We start from the raw sequence: 18,704 nt of genomic DNA on the forward strand, positions 1-18,704 counted from the left end.
CACACCCAGCCCTCTGACCATGCCCACAGCAGCCCTGACCACACCCACACCCAGCCCTCTGACCATGCCCACAGCAGCCCTGACCTCACCCACACCCAGCCCTCTGCCCATGCTCACAGTAGCCCCTGACCCCACCCACACTCAGGCTTTTGACCACGCCCATACCCCCTGTCCTCTGATCACATCTAGCCCTCTCACCACACCCAGTTCCCTGACCCCGCCCCACACCGAGCCCCCCAGCCACACCCACACCCAGCCTCTGACCACGCCCACACCCGGCCCCTGACCACGTCCCCACACAGCCCACGACTGTGCTGGGCCCCACTTCCTAGCCCCCATGGACTCCCACCCCACCCCGCAGCTGTGTTCCCACATTCCTGCCATTCCTCGCCCTGCAGCCTTTCTCTCAGCCCTCAGCAGTGCTTCTTACCTTTTTGAGTCAGGGACCCCGTCACGACTCTGATAAGATACTGCCCCTTTTCTCAGGAAAAATAAAGTACATGCACGCCTCTCGGGACATCGCGCCATTTTGGCAGGCTCCTGGGCTCCCGGATGCCCACCCCACCCTCGTGGTCCAGGTGGTGGACACCAGCTTCAACACGTCAGGTCTGCTCGTGGCTTTCCTTGTCACCTAGACCTCCACAAACGCTGTTTTCAGACGGCACCACTGGCTGCTCCCCAGACCCACCTCACTCCACCCCGCTTCCTGCCCCTCCTTATAAATGGCCGTTACTGAACACAGCCACACCTGGAGCTGGATCCTAAAGGAAAGCATCTACACAGCATTAGCCACAATAGAGCAAAAAAATGAACCCAAACTAAATGTCCAGCAGTAGGGTCACAGCTACATGCAGTATGCTATACACCCCAGGGGAATATTAGGCAGCTGTTAAAAATAATATCTTTGGAGGTGTTTCAGTAACTGTGAAAAGTATGAAGTTTAAATTGTTAATAAAAATAGCAGAAATATAGTCTAAATAGTGTGAGAATTATTGTATACAAAGACATTTACACCCGGACAAGAGCTGAAAGGTCATCAGCAAGCTGGCTTCTGCTCTAAGGTTCTGAAAAACCCCAGGTTGTACACGCTGGGGTTACCACACACACACAGATACTCACGACTATCCATCACACACAAATGTTCACACATGCACAATACACGCGCTCATAAAACCAGGCAGAGAAACACATTCTGGAGGAGGAATTGTAACAAGATGCTAACAGCCGTGTTCCCCAGCTGGTAGAGTCATAGATGTTTCCTTTTCTTCTTTTTCCTTTTATGTATTTTTTACACTTTCTTTAATGTGTGTACATGGTATATTTACAGCCCGGGGAAACTTACTCTCTTAAGATTCTACTTGAAAACTAAATTGGTGACAAAAGGAGAAAGCGTGAACAAAATACTTGGGCCCGCCATGACTGAAAAAGGGACTTGTGGCCACTCTCTGGATGCTGTTTGCTCCCTGAGCAGTGACGTTCCAACTGGGGGAGGCATGTGTACATGCGCCTGGGGGGGGTCCTTCTTCCCTCCTCCCCCGTCCTCATGCTGGGCCCTCACTCCCTGTGTCCCAGGGCAGCCGGACACGACGCTCACCGCCTCCTGCCCAGGTCCGCCTGCTCCCCGCCACCATCACTCTCCGCCGCGTGGTCGTGATGCTTCTGGCTGACGGAATCCAGCATGGCCAGCAGCTCGGGCTGTGAGGCTGCGGGCAGAGCCACGCTCAGGAGCCGGCGCAGGGTGGCCCCGGGCACCATCGTCAGCTTTGCCAGGTAGGACGCCAGTCTCAGCTCCTGGAGGACGGAAGGCCGGGAGCTCAGACCCTCACGGCTCTAATCTTGACAACAGCAAGTTTTACCGGATGACAGTCTTAGGACTTTTTGTCTCAGAGAGATAAATATTTTAGTAGCTTGGGCTTGAAAACATGTTCTCAGATTCACAGAGCTGTCAAAAAAAATCTACCTGGTCAGCAGCCTCGGCTCCCTGTGACATTTCCAAAGCCTTCATGCATCCCTTCCAACCATCTCAACTCACACCGCTAAAGCCCGGCCTGCGCAGCGCCAATTAGTCATCTTTCTCCTTCTCCTCCTCGCGCTCCCCGAGGCGAGATGGCATGGGGGGAAGAGCACAGGCTCTGGAAACAGCTGAAATGTCCCTAAACCAGTGGGGGGAAGAGCACGGGCTCTGGAAACAGCTGAAATGTCCCTAAACCAGTGGATGGGTAAAGAAACTGTGCCATGGCCGCACCACAGATTACCACCCTGCAATAAAGAGAAAGCTCTGGATGGATCTCGAGGGCGTTACACTCCGTGAAAAAAGCCCGTCTCCACAGGTCTCATCCTGTGTGATTCCATGTGTAAACATTCCAGAAGTCATGCAATTGAGAGGTGGAGGACAGAGCGGTGGTTACCAGGGCCTCGGAAGCGGGGAGGAGTGGGTATAACTATACCCGGGGGCACCGGGCAGATCTCTGCCGTGACTGACTAGTTCTGTAACTTGATTGTGGTGTCGGTTACATGAAACTACGTGTGATAAAATGACACAGGACCACACACACACTTTACATCAAGGACAATTTCCCGCTTGGATACTGGGCTAGAGTTTTGTAAGATGCCACCATGGGGGGAAAGTGAGTGAGACGTGGGGTGGGGCACTGGAATTCTCAGTACTAGCTTTGCAACTTCCTGTGAATCTAAAAGTATTTCAAGATAAAAGGTTAAAAAAAAGAGAGAGAGAGGATGGGCCCTGCTCCCAGCCCCAGAGCTGTGTGTCCCTGGGCGATGTCCTCACCTCTCTTTGCGCCTCAGCTTCCTTGTCTGTAAAATGGGGAAACGATAACACCTCTGTCAAAGGGTTTTGTGAGGACAGAATAAAAGTGTTCCGTGCTGGGAAGACACAAACAACAGCTACTTCTCTCAGCAACGGGGTGGGCGTGCTTGGACACTCGCGCAGTCAGAGACCTTCCCTGATTTTACACAGCAAAGCTGAGAGAGAAAAGCATTTCATACGGCAAAGGCAGGACAGCTGGACGCTGAAAGGCCACCAGTTCAGGGCTGCCAGCTGCCACGTCCCTTCCTGTGGGGACAAAGCTCATTAAGCGGGCACAAAGAACCAGGGGAGAGGGATGGAGGAGCAGAGAGAGACCATCTGTGCCCCAGGAGCGCAGCCCTGACCTTCTGGGGACACTCAGGGTATCAGTCCATTTCCTTTATACTCAAATTAGTTAGAAATGAACTTCTGTTACTGTCACCTAAAAAGAATTCTGACTTTACAAAACGTCTCAGGGCAGTGCTGACACATGGTGGACACTCGACCAGCGCCAGCCACTGCGGTCGTTACAGTATTCGTACGAGTTTCCTAACGCAGCCATGACAAATCGCCCCAAGCTTAGTGGCTTCCAACAACACACATTTACTCTCCTGCATTCTGGAGGAGAGAAGTCTGACGTCTGGAGGCAGTGTCACGGGCTACAGTCAAGGTCTCGCAGGGCTGGGCCCTTCTGGAGGCCCCAGGGGAGCGGTTTTCTTGCCTCTTCCAGCTTCTAGAGGCGCCTGTGTTCTTCAGCTTATGGTCCCTCCTCCATCTTCACAGCACATCCTCCAAACTCTGATTCTGTCTCACCAAATGGCCTTCTCTTCTGACTGTGTTTCTTCTGGCCTCTCTCATATAAGGACCAGTGTGAGGACATTTAGGAGCCACTGGGAGAATCCAGGATAATCTCCTCATCTCAGGATCCTTAACCACATCTGGAAAGTCCCTTTTGCCATATAAGGTCATATTCCTAGGTTCTGGGAATTATAAGGTAGACCTGTCTGGTGGCCATTATGGCATATTGCTAGTACATTTATTCATTCAACTAACACTACGATGGAGTCCTACGGTACTTGACCCTGTTCCAGGCACTGGAGACAGAGCAGTGAGTAACACAGACACAGGCTCCACCTTCAGGAGGTTCAGAGTCAGGGGAGAGAGATGAAGGTAAGCCTACAAACAGATAAACACTGTATAGGGGAGTGGTAAGTAAGTACCAGGAGGGAAACTGAGGCAGGAGAGAAAGACAGAAGGTGACGAGTGGTCAGGGAAGACTCCTCTGAGGAGACCTGAATGAAGTGAAGAAATGAGCCATGGGCACATGGAAGGGAGGAGCATTCCAGAAGGCAAGGGGAAAGACCCTGAGTGGGGATGACCTCGGCATGAATGACAGAGACAAGGGAGGCCAGCATGGCTGGCAGGGAGCATGTGAGAGGAGAGTGGCGGGAGATGAGTGGGAAGGGCGGCAGGCGGTCAGCTCACATGGGGCCTTGTCACCGTGTGAGGACGCTGGCTTGTCTTCACAGTGAGACAGAACGACGTCACTGCAGGAATTTAAGCAGGGGAGTGGCATGAACTGATTTTCATTTTAAAAGATCACTTTGGGTGACACATGGAAGTTGGACCATCTGCAATGAAAGAGGAAGCAGGGAGAGCATCTCAGGCGGGAGATGGTGGCCGTGTGATCCCGAGGTTGAGGGGCGTGAACCCAAGGTCGAGGGGAGGTGGGGAGGAGGGATCAGACCTGGGAGACACCGACGGTAGAGCCAACATGTTTCACTGGAAGAGAGGAACGAAGGATGACTCCACCATCTTTCACTTGCGCTGCTGGGTGGATGGAGGCGGAGCAAGTTTGGGAGAAGGGAACCTCAGTCACGTGCGGTTCTGTTTGGACAGGTTAAGGCACGTGTTTCATAGAGGCACCAATGGAGAGTCAAGTCTCACGTTCAGGGCAGAGGTCCAGAGGTAGGGTTAGGAGGTAGTCAGCATGTAGATGACATCAGTAAGGAAGTAAACGTAGAGAGAGAGCAGATAAGGTCCAAGGACCAAGCCCTCAGGCATCCAGCGTCTGAAGGGCACGATGCAGAGCAGCATCCAACAGGGGGGCTTGACCACAGGCAGCCAGGGGGGCAGGAGAGAACCTGGCGTCCGGGGTGTTGGAAGCCAAGGAAGGAAGGTATTCAAGAAGAGGGCTGTGGGCCAAGTGCCACAGAGAGGTCAAGAAAGACAAAGACAGGGACTTGACCACTGGATTTGGAAACAAGGGGTCACTTATGACCTTGGTCAACGCTTTTAGTGAAGTGATGGGAAAGGTGTTACTCTAAATACCAGACCTCCTTGCTTAGCACCCTTCCATGACCTGACACTCCTCTCCCAGCAGCCTCCCCCTGCGTCACCCTGAACGACCTGTTCTTCCCTGAAGGACCCGGCTGTCCTGGGCCACCGTGCCCTTCCACATGTGCTTCCTTCTGCCCGGAATACGCTTTTCCCCAAACCGCTCTCTGTCTGGCTCTCTTCCACTCATTCCTCTGGTCTCGACACAAGTGTTGGCTTTTCTGGAAGCCTTCCCTGACCCCACATTCTGAGACGGGTGCCTCTCCTCTGAGCTCTCACTGGTTTTAACATGACTGTCCAGTTTCTTGTGTGTCTCTCCAACTAGGTTTTAGGATAGGGTTTCATATCTGTTGAGTAAGCAAGGGCTAAACCTTTTGACTTCACAAGCACCCCGCAGATCACTTCTTCCTGAGGCAGGGGACTAACTCTCCATAGCCGGGATCCCCACTGGGGAATGCAAGGACAACCCAGCTCATTGCCATGGCCCTTCCGGCTCTGAGAAGTCCTGATCAATAACTCTCAAGATAAGTCAGTTAGCTGGGTCAAGACTTCTTGAAGGTGGTAACACAAAAAGCATCTGTGTGGATCACATTGCTTTGAAGATCTGGAGCCACTTCTAGAGACTGACGTGGACCACCAAGTGACACAGGGACCAGCTGTCCACGCAGAGGAGGGCGGCAGAAAGACCACACTTGCCGGCAGGCGCTCCCTGTCCCTCTTTCCCGCTCTGCCTCACCACCATCGGACTTGGCATGGATTTCTGCTGTTTGTGAATCTCTTGGCATATTTCATCCTGGTCTTTATTTTTAAGAGATACTGCTTGTTTTAAGGAATTCAAGCAATGCAGTAAAGCACAAAGATTAATGTTAAAATAATTATTCCCAAGTGCCATCATCCAGAAATCATTATAGTAACGTTAGGCAAACTACATTCCAGGAATTTTTCTAGGCATATATGTAGATGGATGCTTAAATGGATGGATGGATGGATGGAAGGGTGGACGGACAGATGGGTGGGTGGACAGATGGACAGACAGGAGGATGGATGGATGGATGGGTACATGGATGGACAGATGGGTGGATGGATGGGTAGACGGATGGATAGGTGGATGGTCATAAGTATAAAAATGGGGTCATAATGCACATAAAATACTATCTGGCTCACGTATTTATCTTATTGCTCGCCTGCTCTCCCCACTAGACCATCAGCTCCTGAGGGCATGGACTTTATCTGTTTTGTTTACTGCTGAAATCCCAGTGCCTAGGACAGTGCCTGCCGCTCACTGGGAGCACAGTAAATATTTATTCATGAACGAAGCCTCTCCAGAGGGTGTCAGGGTCTTCGGAGTGAAGGTGACTCTAAGTCATACCTCATATGGTTGAGAAAGAAAGAATTCCACCTGTTGTCCCCAGGTGGCTGCAGTCATGCTGGAGCCTCGAGAGAGTAAAGGAGACGAGTTCAGTGAGGACGACAAAGGGGGTCCCAGCCTCTCCCCACAGCACAGGGCAAGTCCTTGCCTCGTGGAGTTAGTACCATTCATTTCTAAATGAGCACCCCCTCCCATTTTATCCATGAAGCAATGAGGAAATATCTTGCTTCGAAGGGAATCGTGCAGTAGCATGAAATGGAACGAGTAGAGCATTTAAAGGCAGTAAACCCTGATTTAAAGCCGAGCTCCACCACCACCTGGCTGTGGGACCTTGGCTAAGTCCTATCACCTCCCTGACCCTCAGTTTCTTCATCTGTCAGATGATAACTGTGTCCATGCCTGTCCCCCACCCTGGGCTGATTCAGCTGCCATTGGTACTGTCAGCATCACAGAAGGGCTGATGGATCTGGAGCAGCACCTGAGGGAGGCTCTTCCCACATCGGGCCCCCAGAGCAGTGGTGAGCACTAACGGGGAGGGTGTGCGATGGGTGTCTGGGCACAGAGCAGGCATTTGGGGGTGTTATCTTGATATGGTTATAAACACCCAAAAAAGGAAGAGTTGGCAAAGTTGCATAAATATGAAGACATGGGTGCTGCCGTGGAAACTACCCTCGTGCAGATTTTACAAGTCAAACCATGTCCCTAAGGCAGCGTCATCAGCAGGAAATAAAACAGGGGAGAGAGGGAGGGAGAGGAGAAACAGCAGGAACAGGAGGAGGAAGAACCAGAAAGAAGAGGAGGAGGTGGAGCAGGGAGAGGGAGGGAGAGAGGACTGGGCTTCCTCAGTTCTTCTCTCGCCTGGTACAAAAAAGAAACAGGTAAAATACGGGACTCCTCTAGACAGGGGGTGATGGTTAATTTCATGTGTCAACTTCTCTGGGCCATGGCGCCAAGATATTTGGTCCAACATTATTCTGGATATTTCTGGGGAGGTGTTTTTGGATGAGATTAACTTTTAAACTGGTGGATTCCAAGGAAAGCAGATAGCCCTTCACAGTGTGGGTGGGCCTCGTCCAATCAGGTGAAGACCCACTAGCACAGAAGACTGACCCCCTCTGAGCGAGAGGGAATTCTGCCAGCAGACAGCCTTCGGACTTGCGCCGCACCCTCATCTCCTCCCTGGGTCTCCAGGCTGCCGTCCTGCCAGCCTAAGTGGACTTGCCAGTCTCCATCATTGCATTTCCTTCAAGTAAACCTCTCTCTATATATACACAGGATTTTTGGTTCTGTTTCTCTGGAGAACCCTCACTAAGACACAGGGGCTGGAAAAAAAGGAGTGCAGTGGAGTAGATGCTGTTGGGGGGACTCCACAAGGCACGGGGTTGGGGGGAGCAGAGAAAAACAGCCGCCCTGACGGGTCCCTGTGCCCAGGGCTTCTAGTCTAGCAGGATTTTCCTCTTCACAGGGCCAGTTCTTTAGCAGAATTCACAATTTAAAAGAGCCAAGAAACTAGAAATGAACTGGATGAAGTTCCACACGTGACACCTCGGTCTTCTGTCAAGTCTCTTAGTAAAGAAGGAAAAAGGGCAAGCATGGGAGATGCTCAGTTACCACAGAGACCCAGGCCAGAGGCATCACCTGCCTGCAGGGGACCGAGCGGAAAGAGGGTGACCTGTGAGGCCACCACCCCGGGCTGAACCTTGAGCACCGGAAGCAGTGGCGAGCGCTGACGCAGGCACGCCACAGCTCTGGGTCTTGGCTCCTCTGTTTGCAAAATGGAGAAGATATTCCCCGTTTCCCAGCTTTCTGCAAGGATTAAATGAATAACAGATATAAGCACCAAGGACAATATTCAGGGCGCAGCAGGTGTTCTGGCACCTTCAGCTCCCTCCTCCAACCCCAGTTTGGAGTTCAGGCGATTCTGCGAGAGGTGTGGGGCAGGAAGAAGGTGGGCTCCCCGTCCTAGCTCCGCCTAGCTCCTCCGTGTGACCTTGGGCAAGAATTTCACCTCTCCAGGACCCGTCTGTAAGGGAGAGGACGACAGAACCTGCCCGACAGGGAGGTGAGCGGCAAGTACTTGGCCTGGGTCCTGTCGCAGAGTAGGTGCTCTCTCGCTGTAAACATCTAGAAAGCCCAGGTTAGCTCTCATGTCAAAGAGGAAGGAACGTGTCGGATTCACCACGGATGCTGACACTGCCCGTGCTAACTTTGGCTTCTTGTTTGGTGTGGTTGGCAGAATAATGACCCTCCAAGATGTCTATGCCCAGTCCTGGAACCTGTGAACATGGTACCTTACACGGCAAAGGGACTTTGCAGATGTGATTAAGGTTAAGGGTCTTGAGCTGAGACTACCCTAGATTGTCCGGGAGGTCCAACCTCATCATCATATGGATCCTTGAAAGAGAACCTTTCCCGTGTGGGAGGTGAGAGAGACGTGAGACAATGGAAGAAGCATCTGAGAGATGCAATTTGCTGGCTTTGAAGATGAAGGAAATGAGTCACGAGCCAAGGAATGCAAGTGCCTCTGAAGCTGGGAACAACCCTCGGCTGACAGCCACCAAGGAAACGGGGACCCCCATCCTACAGCAGATGGCAATGACCCGAGTCCTGCCAGTCACTTGAATGAGAGGAAACAGATTCCCCCTGGAGCCTCCGGAAGGACGGTAAGCCAGCTGCCACTTGGATCCCCATCTGGTGGAACCGCGTAGCGCTCCTGGCCTGCAGAACTGTAAGATTATAAACCTGTGCTCTGTTAAGCCACGAAGTCTGGGGTAACTCGTTACAGCAGCCACAGGAAACTGGTTCACCTGGGAAGCTGCGTGTGCCTGTGGACAGCTACGGCCGATTCTGCTGGCTGGACACCCCAAAGTGTCCCGCCTTCTCCTTGCTGACTCTTCTTCGAGGCTGAGGGGGAAGGATTGGCCGCACAGCCTCCTTGACGCTGGGGGCACACAGGCCAGTTCTCAGGACTTGAGGGGACTCTGCTGCAGGGGTTGGGGGCATTTGCTTTCTCGGAAAGACAGGCAGTCGGGGCGATTGTGTTCTCCCACCTTTTCTTTCTTGGCCTTGAACACAGGCCAGAAGAAAGGGTGGAAGGAATCACAGAGTGTGACCCTGCCACCTCTGAACTCCTGAGCCAAGGTCAGCGACACCCACCTCCACATGGTGGTGACCGGCATCAGCCACTGTCACAAATCATGTTTCCTGGGACTTACAGCATCCAGGAGGCCCATCTCGGGATGCAAATAAAACACAACTAGTGGCAGGTGTAGGTTAGTGAGGCTGCGCACGGCTACATGTACACAGCCTCGGGGCTCTGTCTCGGGGAGGGAGGTGAGAGCGGCAACTCTGGCCAAGAACAAGAGAGACTGCCCAATTCAACACAGCATGCTGACACGGGGGGTGCAATCTCATTGGCCTCCTAGTGTGGCCCAGATTTCAGGACCAACTTTGTTCCTGGTGGAACCTACTCTGTGTATATTAAACTGATTGAGAAGAGGAAGAATGGGTGCCTGTCGAATCACAGAAAAGAAACTGGCCAGGGCAATAATGATTATTGTCACTCTGCTGCCGTCCTCTAATCAGATGTCCTCTATGTGCTGGCCCCATGCCCGGGGTTTTCACAAACTGACTCAGCAGGTCCCGAGGTTCACAGCATCATCCTCGTCCCACATGTGAAGAAACGTGGGCTCTGAGGAAAAGGTACCATGATGTGCTGGCAAGGGATGGACCCAGAACATGGCTGACGCATCCTCACCTGGCTGTACAGGGTCACAAAGGTGTCGGTCTCCATGTTCTCCAGCAAATCTTCAAGCACAACGCTGTTCTCTTGCTCTTCTCTCCAACTAGAGTGAAAATAAATCTACATGAATCCAGTTTTGTTATAAAGTGATCCCATGAGAAGATCATCTAGTTATTTAAATAACAAAGAATCACAAGTCTAATTTACATTATTATTATTTTTTAATCCATTGAAGAGATGGCCAGAAGAGGCTTACCTCTTCTTGCCTAGATTACTTTGCAATAATGTATTGGGGAGGACCTACCATTCACAATAATGTATCTGGGAGGTCCCACCATTTGCAATAATGTATCGGGGAGTGCCCACCATTTGCAATAATGTATCCGGGAGGGCCCACTCAGGACGAAGGGCTCTGCAAAGCGAGAAGTGTCACGGGAGCCGGATGCAGACTTTGCTGTGGTTTTGCAGGGCGATCTGTGATCCTACCTTGAAAACTGTATTAGTTGTCATGGCTCAAGAAGCCCAAGGTCTGGGGTCCTCATCTGCCACGTGCCCTTGTGTGGAAACAGACCCAGAATCACTTTCCAAGGATGGTCCTGGCTCTGACCACAGGGGCTGAGTGGCCTTTGTATGAGGGTCTCCATCAGGCTTCCTGACTTTCACAGGAGGCCGTCTGCCTAGCTGATTCCTTAGCTGGTTAAAGTTGGCATTATGGATTATCCACCCCGCATGCTTTCTGGGTAATACAGCCCAAACTCATATCAAAATCTTGCTCATCAGCGATTTCCTCCAGGAAGCATGGAGCACAGTAGAGTAACACATACCCTAAAATCCTGGTCTAAGCCAAGTTACCATCTCTGAGCATTTTCCTCTGATCACACAGATTCAGCTCCTCATACAGTTATTTCGATGAGACAGAATTGCACTTTGTCGTGCTTACGCAGGAAAGCATAATCAAATAATCAAAATCACCTGTAATCTCACCGCCCAGAAATCACGTCTATCGCAGTCTGGTCTATTTCCTTCCAATTAATCTGCGCGTGTGTGTTCTCAAAAATGGAGTCATACCCTGTATATAGTTTACACTCTCTCCTTTCCACATTAACATTATATTCACAGTGGGAAATTATGAAGTTGTTGTAAATTATGTTTTCCAAGAGTTCTGAATGTTCTTAATGAGTTCTGAATGCTACGGGCAAAGGCTAATTGCCTGATGTGAATTGAAGAAGAACGCAAAGAACAACAGAAAAAGCAGACTGGGGTTCGGTCTGTTTGATGACTTTACAAAAGCGGGATACAAAATACCGCGTGCACGGTGAGACCTGAGCACGCCCTGCATTCACCGAACGGTGCCAAAGGGATTCCTGGTTTGGATTCCCAGAATCCCACTGGGATTATGTGAGATGCTGCCACGGGGGAGAAGCTGGGTGAAGGGCACATGGAACCTCTGCACCATTTTTGCAACTTCTTGTGAGTCCATAACTATTTCAAAATAAAAAGTGTGAAAATGTTATGTTCAGTAAAACCTCAATGGTAAAGAACAAAATGAAGTACGGAAAGAAGTCAGGGAAGAAGAGCCAGGCTGCAAAGTTAGCAGCTGGGGCCTGAGGCTGGGAGGACACTGCAGACAGCAGCGTGGGAGCCCAGGTGGGTCGCGTGCGGCTGAGTTCGAGAGGCCAGCGCCCCCGGACCTGCAGGGGACTGACCCAGACAGCACCATCGGGCCCTCGGCTCACCTCTGCTCGTGCTGCTCCAGCAGCTTCTGGCTCCTGCTCAGGGCTCGCCGCAGGACCGCCGAGACCTGCCTCTCGGAATCCGCCTCCTCGGGCTCGTGCAGGAGCCCAGGCCCAGCGCCTGCCTGCTGCTGCTGACTCGCCAGGGCCTGCTGCAGCTGGGCTGCCTCCTGGAGTGCCAGCTCATCTTCCAGCTTCCTCTCCAGCTCCTGGAGCTCCTGCACGCAGAGAGGGCAGGTGGTCTAGGCAGGCAGGGCCATGGGATGAAATCCGGCCTGCTCTTGCCTGCCTCCCCCATCAGCCACGCCAAACTGTGATGAGACTGCACCTGGATTTCTCACACCCCAGTGCTTTTGCACACGCTGCTACCCTCCACCTCAACAGCCTTCCCGTTTGCCTGGCCAATTCTGAGTCTTCTTTCAAGCCCTGGCTTAAGAAGAATCTCCTTGGTGAAGAGCTCTCTGTGTCCCTGGGGAGACTAGACTCCCTCTCCCATTGAGCTCACAAAACACCCCTTGTATACACCTCTTATGGACTGAATTATGTCCCCCCAAAAGTCACGTGTGGAAGCCCTAACCCCCCATGGGATGGTTTTTGGAGGTGGGGCCTTTGGGAGGTAATTAGGTTTAGATGAGGGCACGAGGGTGGGGCCACCAGGATAGGATTAGTGTCCTCATAAGAAGAGGGAGAGAGCTCGCTCTCTCTCTCTCTCTCTCTGCCATGTGAGGACACAGTGAGAAGGCGGCGTCTGCAAGCCGGGAACAGGGTCCTCACCAGAAAGAGAATCTGCTGATGCCTTGATCTTGGACGTCCAGCCTCCAGAACTGTGAGAAATAAATGTCTGTTGTCTAAGCCCCTGGTCTATAGTATTTCGTTATAGGACCCAGAGCAGAGCGAGACAATGCCCCATTTTTGCAGTCGCCTGAAATCTCTGTTGTGTGCCTTTGTGGTAGGGTGTGAGCCCCTTGAGGGCAGGGCTAGGTCTCCACCTCCCTGTCCGTCTACAGCACTTAGCACTGTGCTCACGGCCGGCACCTGTCCCTGACGCAGGGGGGGCACCAGCATGCACCACGAGGACGAAGCCCACAGCCGGCACTGATGGTACTCACAGCAGCGCGTGCTTACAACACAGCGTGTTTAATCTCACTGAGTCCTTACAACAACCCTATGCAATACACACTCTTATTCTCCTGTTTGACAGATGAGGACACTGAGGCAGAGAAAGTTCAAGTAATTTGTCAGGTTATGCCACCCTTAAGTGACAGAGCCAGAATGTGAGGCCAGCCGGCTCCAGGATGTGTGTCCTTAACCACCAGGCAATACTGCCTCTTATTGGCCAAACAGAAGAAATCTGCATCCTTAGGCCACCAGAATCGGATAATCTAGAACAAGAGATTGTCTGCCATCTGCTTAGGAAGGTAAGGGGGGTTAGGCAGCAGGGTCCCCAGCCTTGAAGACTGCAGACATATTGAACCCGTTATTCACCACGATGGCCAGTGCTCTGGGTGGGGGTGGAGGGTGAGGGTGGGGCTTAAACCTAAAGGGCCTCAGATGGGCTTCATGACGGGATGGTGGTCCTTGATCCTCCTAAGATATGTACAAAATGGTCTGCCTTTCTGCAGAGGAGCCAAAGTTTTCACCAACTTCTCAAAAGGGTCTCAAAGCCCCTCAAAGGCTTGGAAACAGCACTCAGGAATCAAAACAGAAGAGAAAACGGCCAGAGAGGTAAACCGAGGTCACAGGGTGGACAGTGCTTGCGTTTTGCCCCCAGGGCCACGAAGGCCTTTGAAGGCTTCCACCGAGCAGGCGCTTCTAACAGGCTGAGATGTGTAATTGTGACCTTCCCTCAGGCCACAGCATCCCAGTGGGCACACAACGGAACTTGGCGCTTCCAACAGCCCTAATGCATTTCCAACAGCGTGAACTGTCAGCACGCCAGGAGCCTGGTCACGGGCCACACTTCCACTGATGCCCGCCCCAGCCCACGCAGGGGAAGGACGGCCCGGACCCGCACCTGCCAGTGTTCCCCAGACGAGGCAGAGCACAGAGAGCTGGCGCGTCGCACTTTCATTTTCCAAGGAGCAGGTGAGCCCAGGGTAGGAATAGAAAATAAGGTAGAAATGCACCCTTCAGGCTGTGAGGGGCTGATGGGAAGTCCTCCCAGAGGTCAGTCCTAACCCCTGCCTCACCCCTACATCCGCCTGCACTTAGCACTAGCATCCAAGACTTGGTTCTAGAATTTTCTCCCTCAATGCCTGCTCTCTCACTAGAGTCTAAATGCTGAAGGCAGGGGCCTGGGGACTGTGGGTGGCTGTTCTCTGCTCTCCCCAGCAGGGAGCACAGCGCCTGGCACGTGGAAGAAGTTACAGTAAGCAGCAGCAGCATCTTATCCATAAGATGAGAAGGGCAGCTGACATTGACTGAATGCCCACACCGTGCCAATTTGATTCAGGGTATCTTTACATGAATTAATTGATTTAATCATCACAAAACAGCACAAGGTGGGAATTTGTTATTATCCCATTACATCGGTAAGGTAGCAGAGGCACAGAGAGTGTCTGTAAATCTCCTGAAGTCACAGAGCTGGGCAAGAGCCACAGCGAGGAGAGATGTCAGGTTTCTCTGACCCTGGGCCCCCTCTCTCGGCTCTGTTGTCTCTAGTGAGCACTCGTGTTGAATGAGTGGATACATGGATAGACGATGATGATAGATAGACAGATAGATAGATAGATAGACAGACAGACAGGTAGTTCCAGGCCTTTTGCTGGGCACGAGGGATTCAGGGTTGAATGAGAATGACCCTTAGACTCTGGGAACTCACAGTCCAGTGTGGGAGACAGATGTGCAAACACAGTTAGAGGGAGAGGCAACAGCCAACATTTGCTAATGCAGAGATTCGGGCTGGAGGGTTATTCGAGCACAAAGCTGGGAGAGACCAACTCGGCCTGAGGGAATCAGGGATGGCTTCACAGAAGAGGTGAGGTTTGCTTGTCTTAGAATCTGGATAGGAGTTTGCAGGGGGTGCGGCAGAAGCATTCTAGGCAGACACCCTGAAAGGAACGGAGGCCTGTATGTGCCTCAAGTGTTCACGGAGCAGCAAGAGGGACCAGGGGGCTAAAATGCAGCGTCCAAGGGAGGGAGTGGTAGAGGTGAGATTTTAAGATCTGGAGCTGGGGGATGGGGCTGTCAATGATCATTTTTACTTTTTGGAAAGATCCCTCTGGCTGCGGTGTGGAGGGGACCGGAGAAGGAAAAGGGAGAGGCAGGTGGGGACTGACGTGAGGGCAGAGCTGAGCTTGGCAGGCAGGGGGTGCGGGCTCTGCTGCCCGCCTGTGGGCCTTGGGGAAACGACCTCACCTTCCGAAGCCTCAACTCCTCATCTGCAGAATGGGTAGAAAAATCTCCTGGGGTGGACGGAGGGTTAAACATTTAACACGATACCTTGGACTTACTGGGAGCTCAGTGAATGTAAGCGACTATTCGTGCCATTTTTATTTTTCAGGTCTAGATTCGTCAGAGCAGTGAAGATGGGCGGCAAAAGCCAGAAGTGAGAAAATTCAGGCAGAAGGGAAGACTGGGTGACTCGCTTCATGTGGGCAACAAGCCAGAGGGAAGAACAAAGACAGCCGGTTCAGGCTTGGGGAGCGGGGTGCACAGAAATGTAAACCGAAATGCCAGTACAGCGGGTACGGTGAGCTCAGGGTCACTGGTTGTAAGTCCATCCTACTCAAATTTGCCCCTCATTGCCGCCTCGCCCCTGATTCAGTCATGCACTGCATCCGTTCCACTTTCACGAAATGAGTCTGAATCTTTCATCAGATGAGCCGCGCTTGATATAGTTTTCTCAGGAGTCATTTCTTCCAAAGCATTTCATTTCATGCTTTTTTTAATTCTCCCGAAGGTTTACAACTTAAAAGCCCGTTCCCAATGGGAAAGTGGTTTTCACAGAACGATCAAACAGCAGAATGAAAGTCTAATATCTGGAGCAAAACCACAGGTATGTCTCCCTCCAAATGCAGATGGAGAAAAAAAGTGCATCTAGCCCTCGCCGTCGCACCAATCTGATCCCACGGCATCATCTGACTTCCTCTCAGTCGCTTCTGGTTCAGGACACACATTAACTTCTATTCTAAAGACACTAGAGAATAAGGAAGCTTTGACATTGCTCAAAAGGGCTTTCAGATAAAATGGAAAATGTAAGCGTTGTGCTAGCTGATTAGTAATAGAAATCAGGGTGGTCTTGAGTGAAAAGGGCCATCGGGTGTGTCAGCGCTGAGGCGAGGCTATTTCTCAGGGCGCTTACGACGGGCAGATGAATTGTGAACTGAAAGCCAGAGGCTCCAGTGTCTCACTTTGTCCCTAACTCGATACATGACCTTGGACCTGCCCTTCTCTGAAGGCCTCAGCAGCCCCCTCACCCGTAATCCAGGACAGTGCCCACCTCCATGCCAGTCACCTCGCGGAGCGATAGGTGCTGTGGGTTCTGGGCAAAGCCTTTGTAGAGGTTTCCTCCTATTAATTTGCTAAGAAGTTTTATCTTGAATGGGTGTTGAATTCAATAAAATCCTTGTTCTGTATATACTGAAATGATCATATGACTTTTTTCTTTTTTCCTTTAATCTGTTAAATTTTGTAAATGGAGCTTTTAATGTTAAATAAAGCTTATATTCCTGAGAAAAACTCAACCTGGCCATGTTGTACTAAATTTATTTTATAGATGGCTGGGTTATGAATTGCACATCTACCGTTCACGGTAAGAACGAACTGTGATTGTCCTTTCTCATATGATTCATGCCCAGTTTTGGTGTCAAGGTTATCTGAGCTTCATAAAATGAGGAATATTGCCTGTTTTTCTAACATCAGGAACAATGTGTATATGAGACTGGAAAAATTTGTACGTTACAGTGTGGTGGAGCTCACCTATAAAACTATCGGCATTAGTTGTTTCTTCGCGTGTGGCAGATTTTGTAACTGCTGAATCAATTTCTTTCACGGTAATAGGACTAAACTAGACTTGTTTTCCACTTGAGCCAATTCTGGCCATCTATATTTTTTCTAAAAAACTCTCCATTTCATTTCAATTTTCAGATTCATCTACATAAAGTTATTTATTGAATTCTCTAATATTTAAAAACTCTCTTGCATCTACAGTTATCTTGCTTTTTATATTTTGGATATTACTTCTCCTTTATCTCTTTTTTTAATGGCCAGTCTTGCTAGAGATTTGTATATTTTATTAACTCTTTTCAAAAAATTCAACATTTCACTTTTGATTCTCTCTACGGTAGTTTTGTTTTTAACTTTATTTATGCTGTCTTCTTCCTTTGACTTTCTGCAGGTTCATTGGTTGTTGGTTCCCCTAATTTTTTATATGATTAATTGTGAGCCTTTCTTCTTTTCTAATATAAGTTGAGGGCATAAATTTCCCTCTAAAACCTGCTTTAGCTGAATCCTGCAAATTTTGATATGTCATATTTATTTTTCTGTTCTATGTACTTATAAATTTCCATTATGATTTCTTTGACCCATGAATTATTCAGAAGTATGTTTTTAAACTTCCCAAGTATGGACTTTTGGTAATAATCTTTTTAAAAACTGATTTGAATTTAATTGCCCCTTTTCAAACAGTCAGTCAAAATTAGTTTTTAACTGTTCCAATGTGTGCTGAAGAAGAATAAATATTTGTCCACACTTGGCTGTGAGATTCTGTAGATGTGTGTGAAAAACAGGTTGTTAAACGTGTTATTCAGTTCATCTATATCTTTCCTTGCGTTTCATTTGATCAACCACAGAAACAGATGTGCTGAAATTTCCCACTACAATGATAGATTTGTCAGTTTCTCCTTGTTGTTCTTTTTTCTTTTTGCTTTTTTTGAGTATTACAATATAGTCATGCACCGCATAATGAAGTTTCCACCAAAGGTAGGCTGCCTAGATGACAGGGGTCCCATAAGATTAGTACCACACAGCCTAGGTGTGTAGTAGGCACTGCCATCTAGTTTTCGTGTAAGTACACGCTGTGATGTTTGTACAATGACAAAATCGCTTAAGGATGCCTTTTTCAGAACGTGTCCCTGTCACTAAGTGACATATGATTATATATGTCATAGAATCACTTTGCTCTCTGAGTGAATGAAATTTTTAAATCATTTTGTTATCTTTAACTTCTTTAACAATTTCCTAAGTCATTATTTTACATTCTATACTGATAATTCAGACTATCTAAAGTCTTTGGGGATTCTAATCCATCGTTTTTTGTTTCTCTTGTATATAGGTCATCTTGTCTTGCTTCTTTACGTGTTCAGTGACTTTTTAAACTTTAACTGAGAACTCATCTTCGGCTGAACTTAATCTGCGGGAATCCTAAAGTGCCTGGATTGAGAATATGTTTCCCTGGAAAGGATTTGTCTTTGCTTCAGTCATACACCAGGGCAGTCAACCAACCTCAACCTTTTTTTTTTTTTTTTTGAGGAAGATTAGCCCTAAGCTAACATCTGCCGCCAATCCTCCTCTTTTTGCTGAGGAAGACTGGCCCTGAGCTAACATCCATGCTCGTCTTCCTCTACTTTATATGTGGGATGCCTACCACAGCATGGCTTGCCAAGCGGTGCCATGTCTGCACCCAGGATCTGAACTGGCGATCCCCAAGCCCCTGAAGCAGAATGTGTGAACTTAACCGATGCGTCACCGGGCCAGCCCCCAACCTCAACCATTTTA

At 50.0% G+C, this 18,704-nt stretch overlaps 1 protein-coding gene across 3 annotated transcripts in view; it reads right to left on the reverse strand.

The window, feature by feature from the left end:
* The window catches only part of EVC2 (EvC ciliary complex subunit 2), a 131,102-nt gene that overhangs the window by 4,179 nt on the left and 108,219 nt on the right, over positions 1-18,704 (reverse strand). For 2 of the 3 annotated variants that reach the window (XM_046656746.1, XM_046656745.1), the window contains 3 exons: positions 11,991-12,205; positions 10,270-10,357; positions 1,595-1,791 (listed from right to left, as the gene is read on the reverse strand). In XM_046656746.1, the coding sequence (XP_046512702.1) occupies positions 1,595-1,791; positions 10,270-10,357; positions 11,991-12,205 (500 nt within the window). Of the gene's footprint in view, positions 1-430; positions 1,792-10,269; positions 10,358-11,990; positions 12,206-18,704 lie in introns of all 3 variants that reach the window. The other variant, XR_006887968.1, reaches the window with a different exon arrangement.

This window comes from Equus quagga, chromosome 3, assembly GCF_021613505.1.
Source record: "Equus quagga isolate Etosha38 chromosome 3, UCLA_HA_Equagga_1.0, whole genome shotgun sequence".
In the NCBI taxonomy this organism is placed as follows: Eukaryota; Metazoa; Chordata; class Mammalia; order Perissodactyla; family Equidae; genus Equus; species Equus quagga.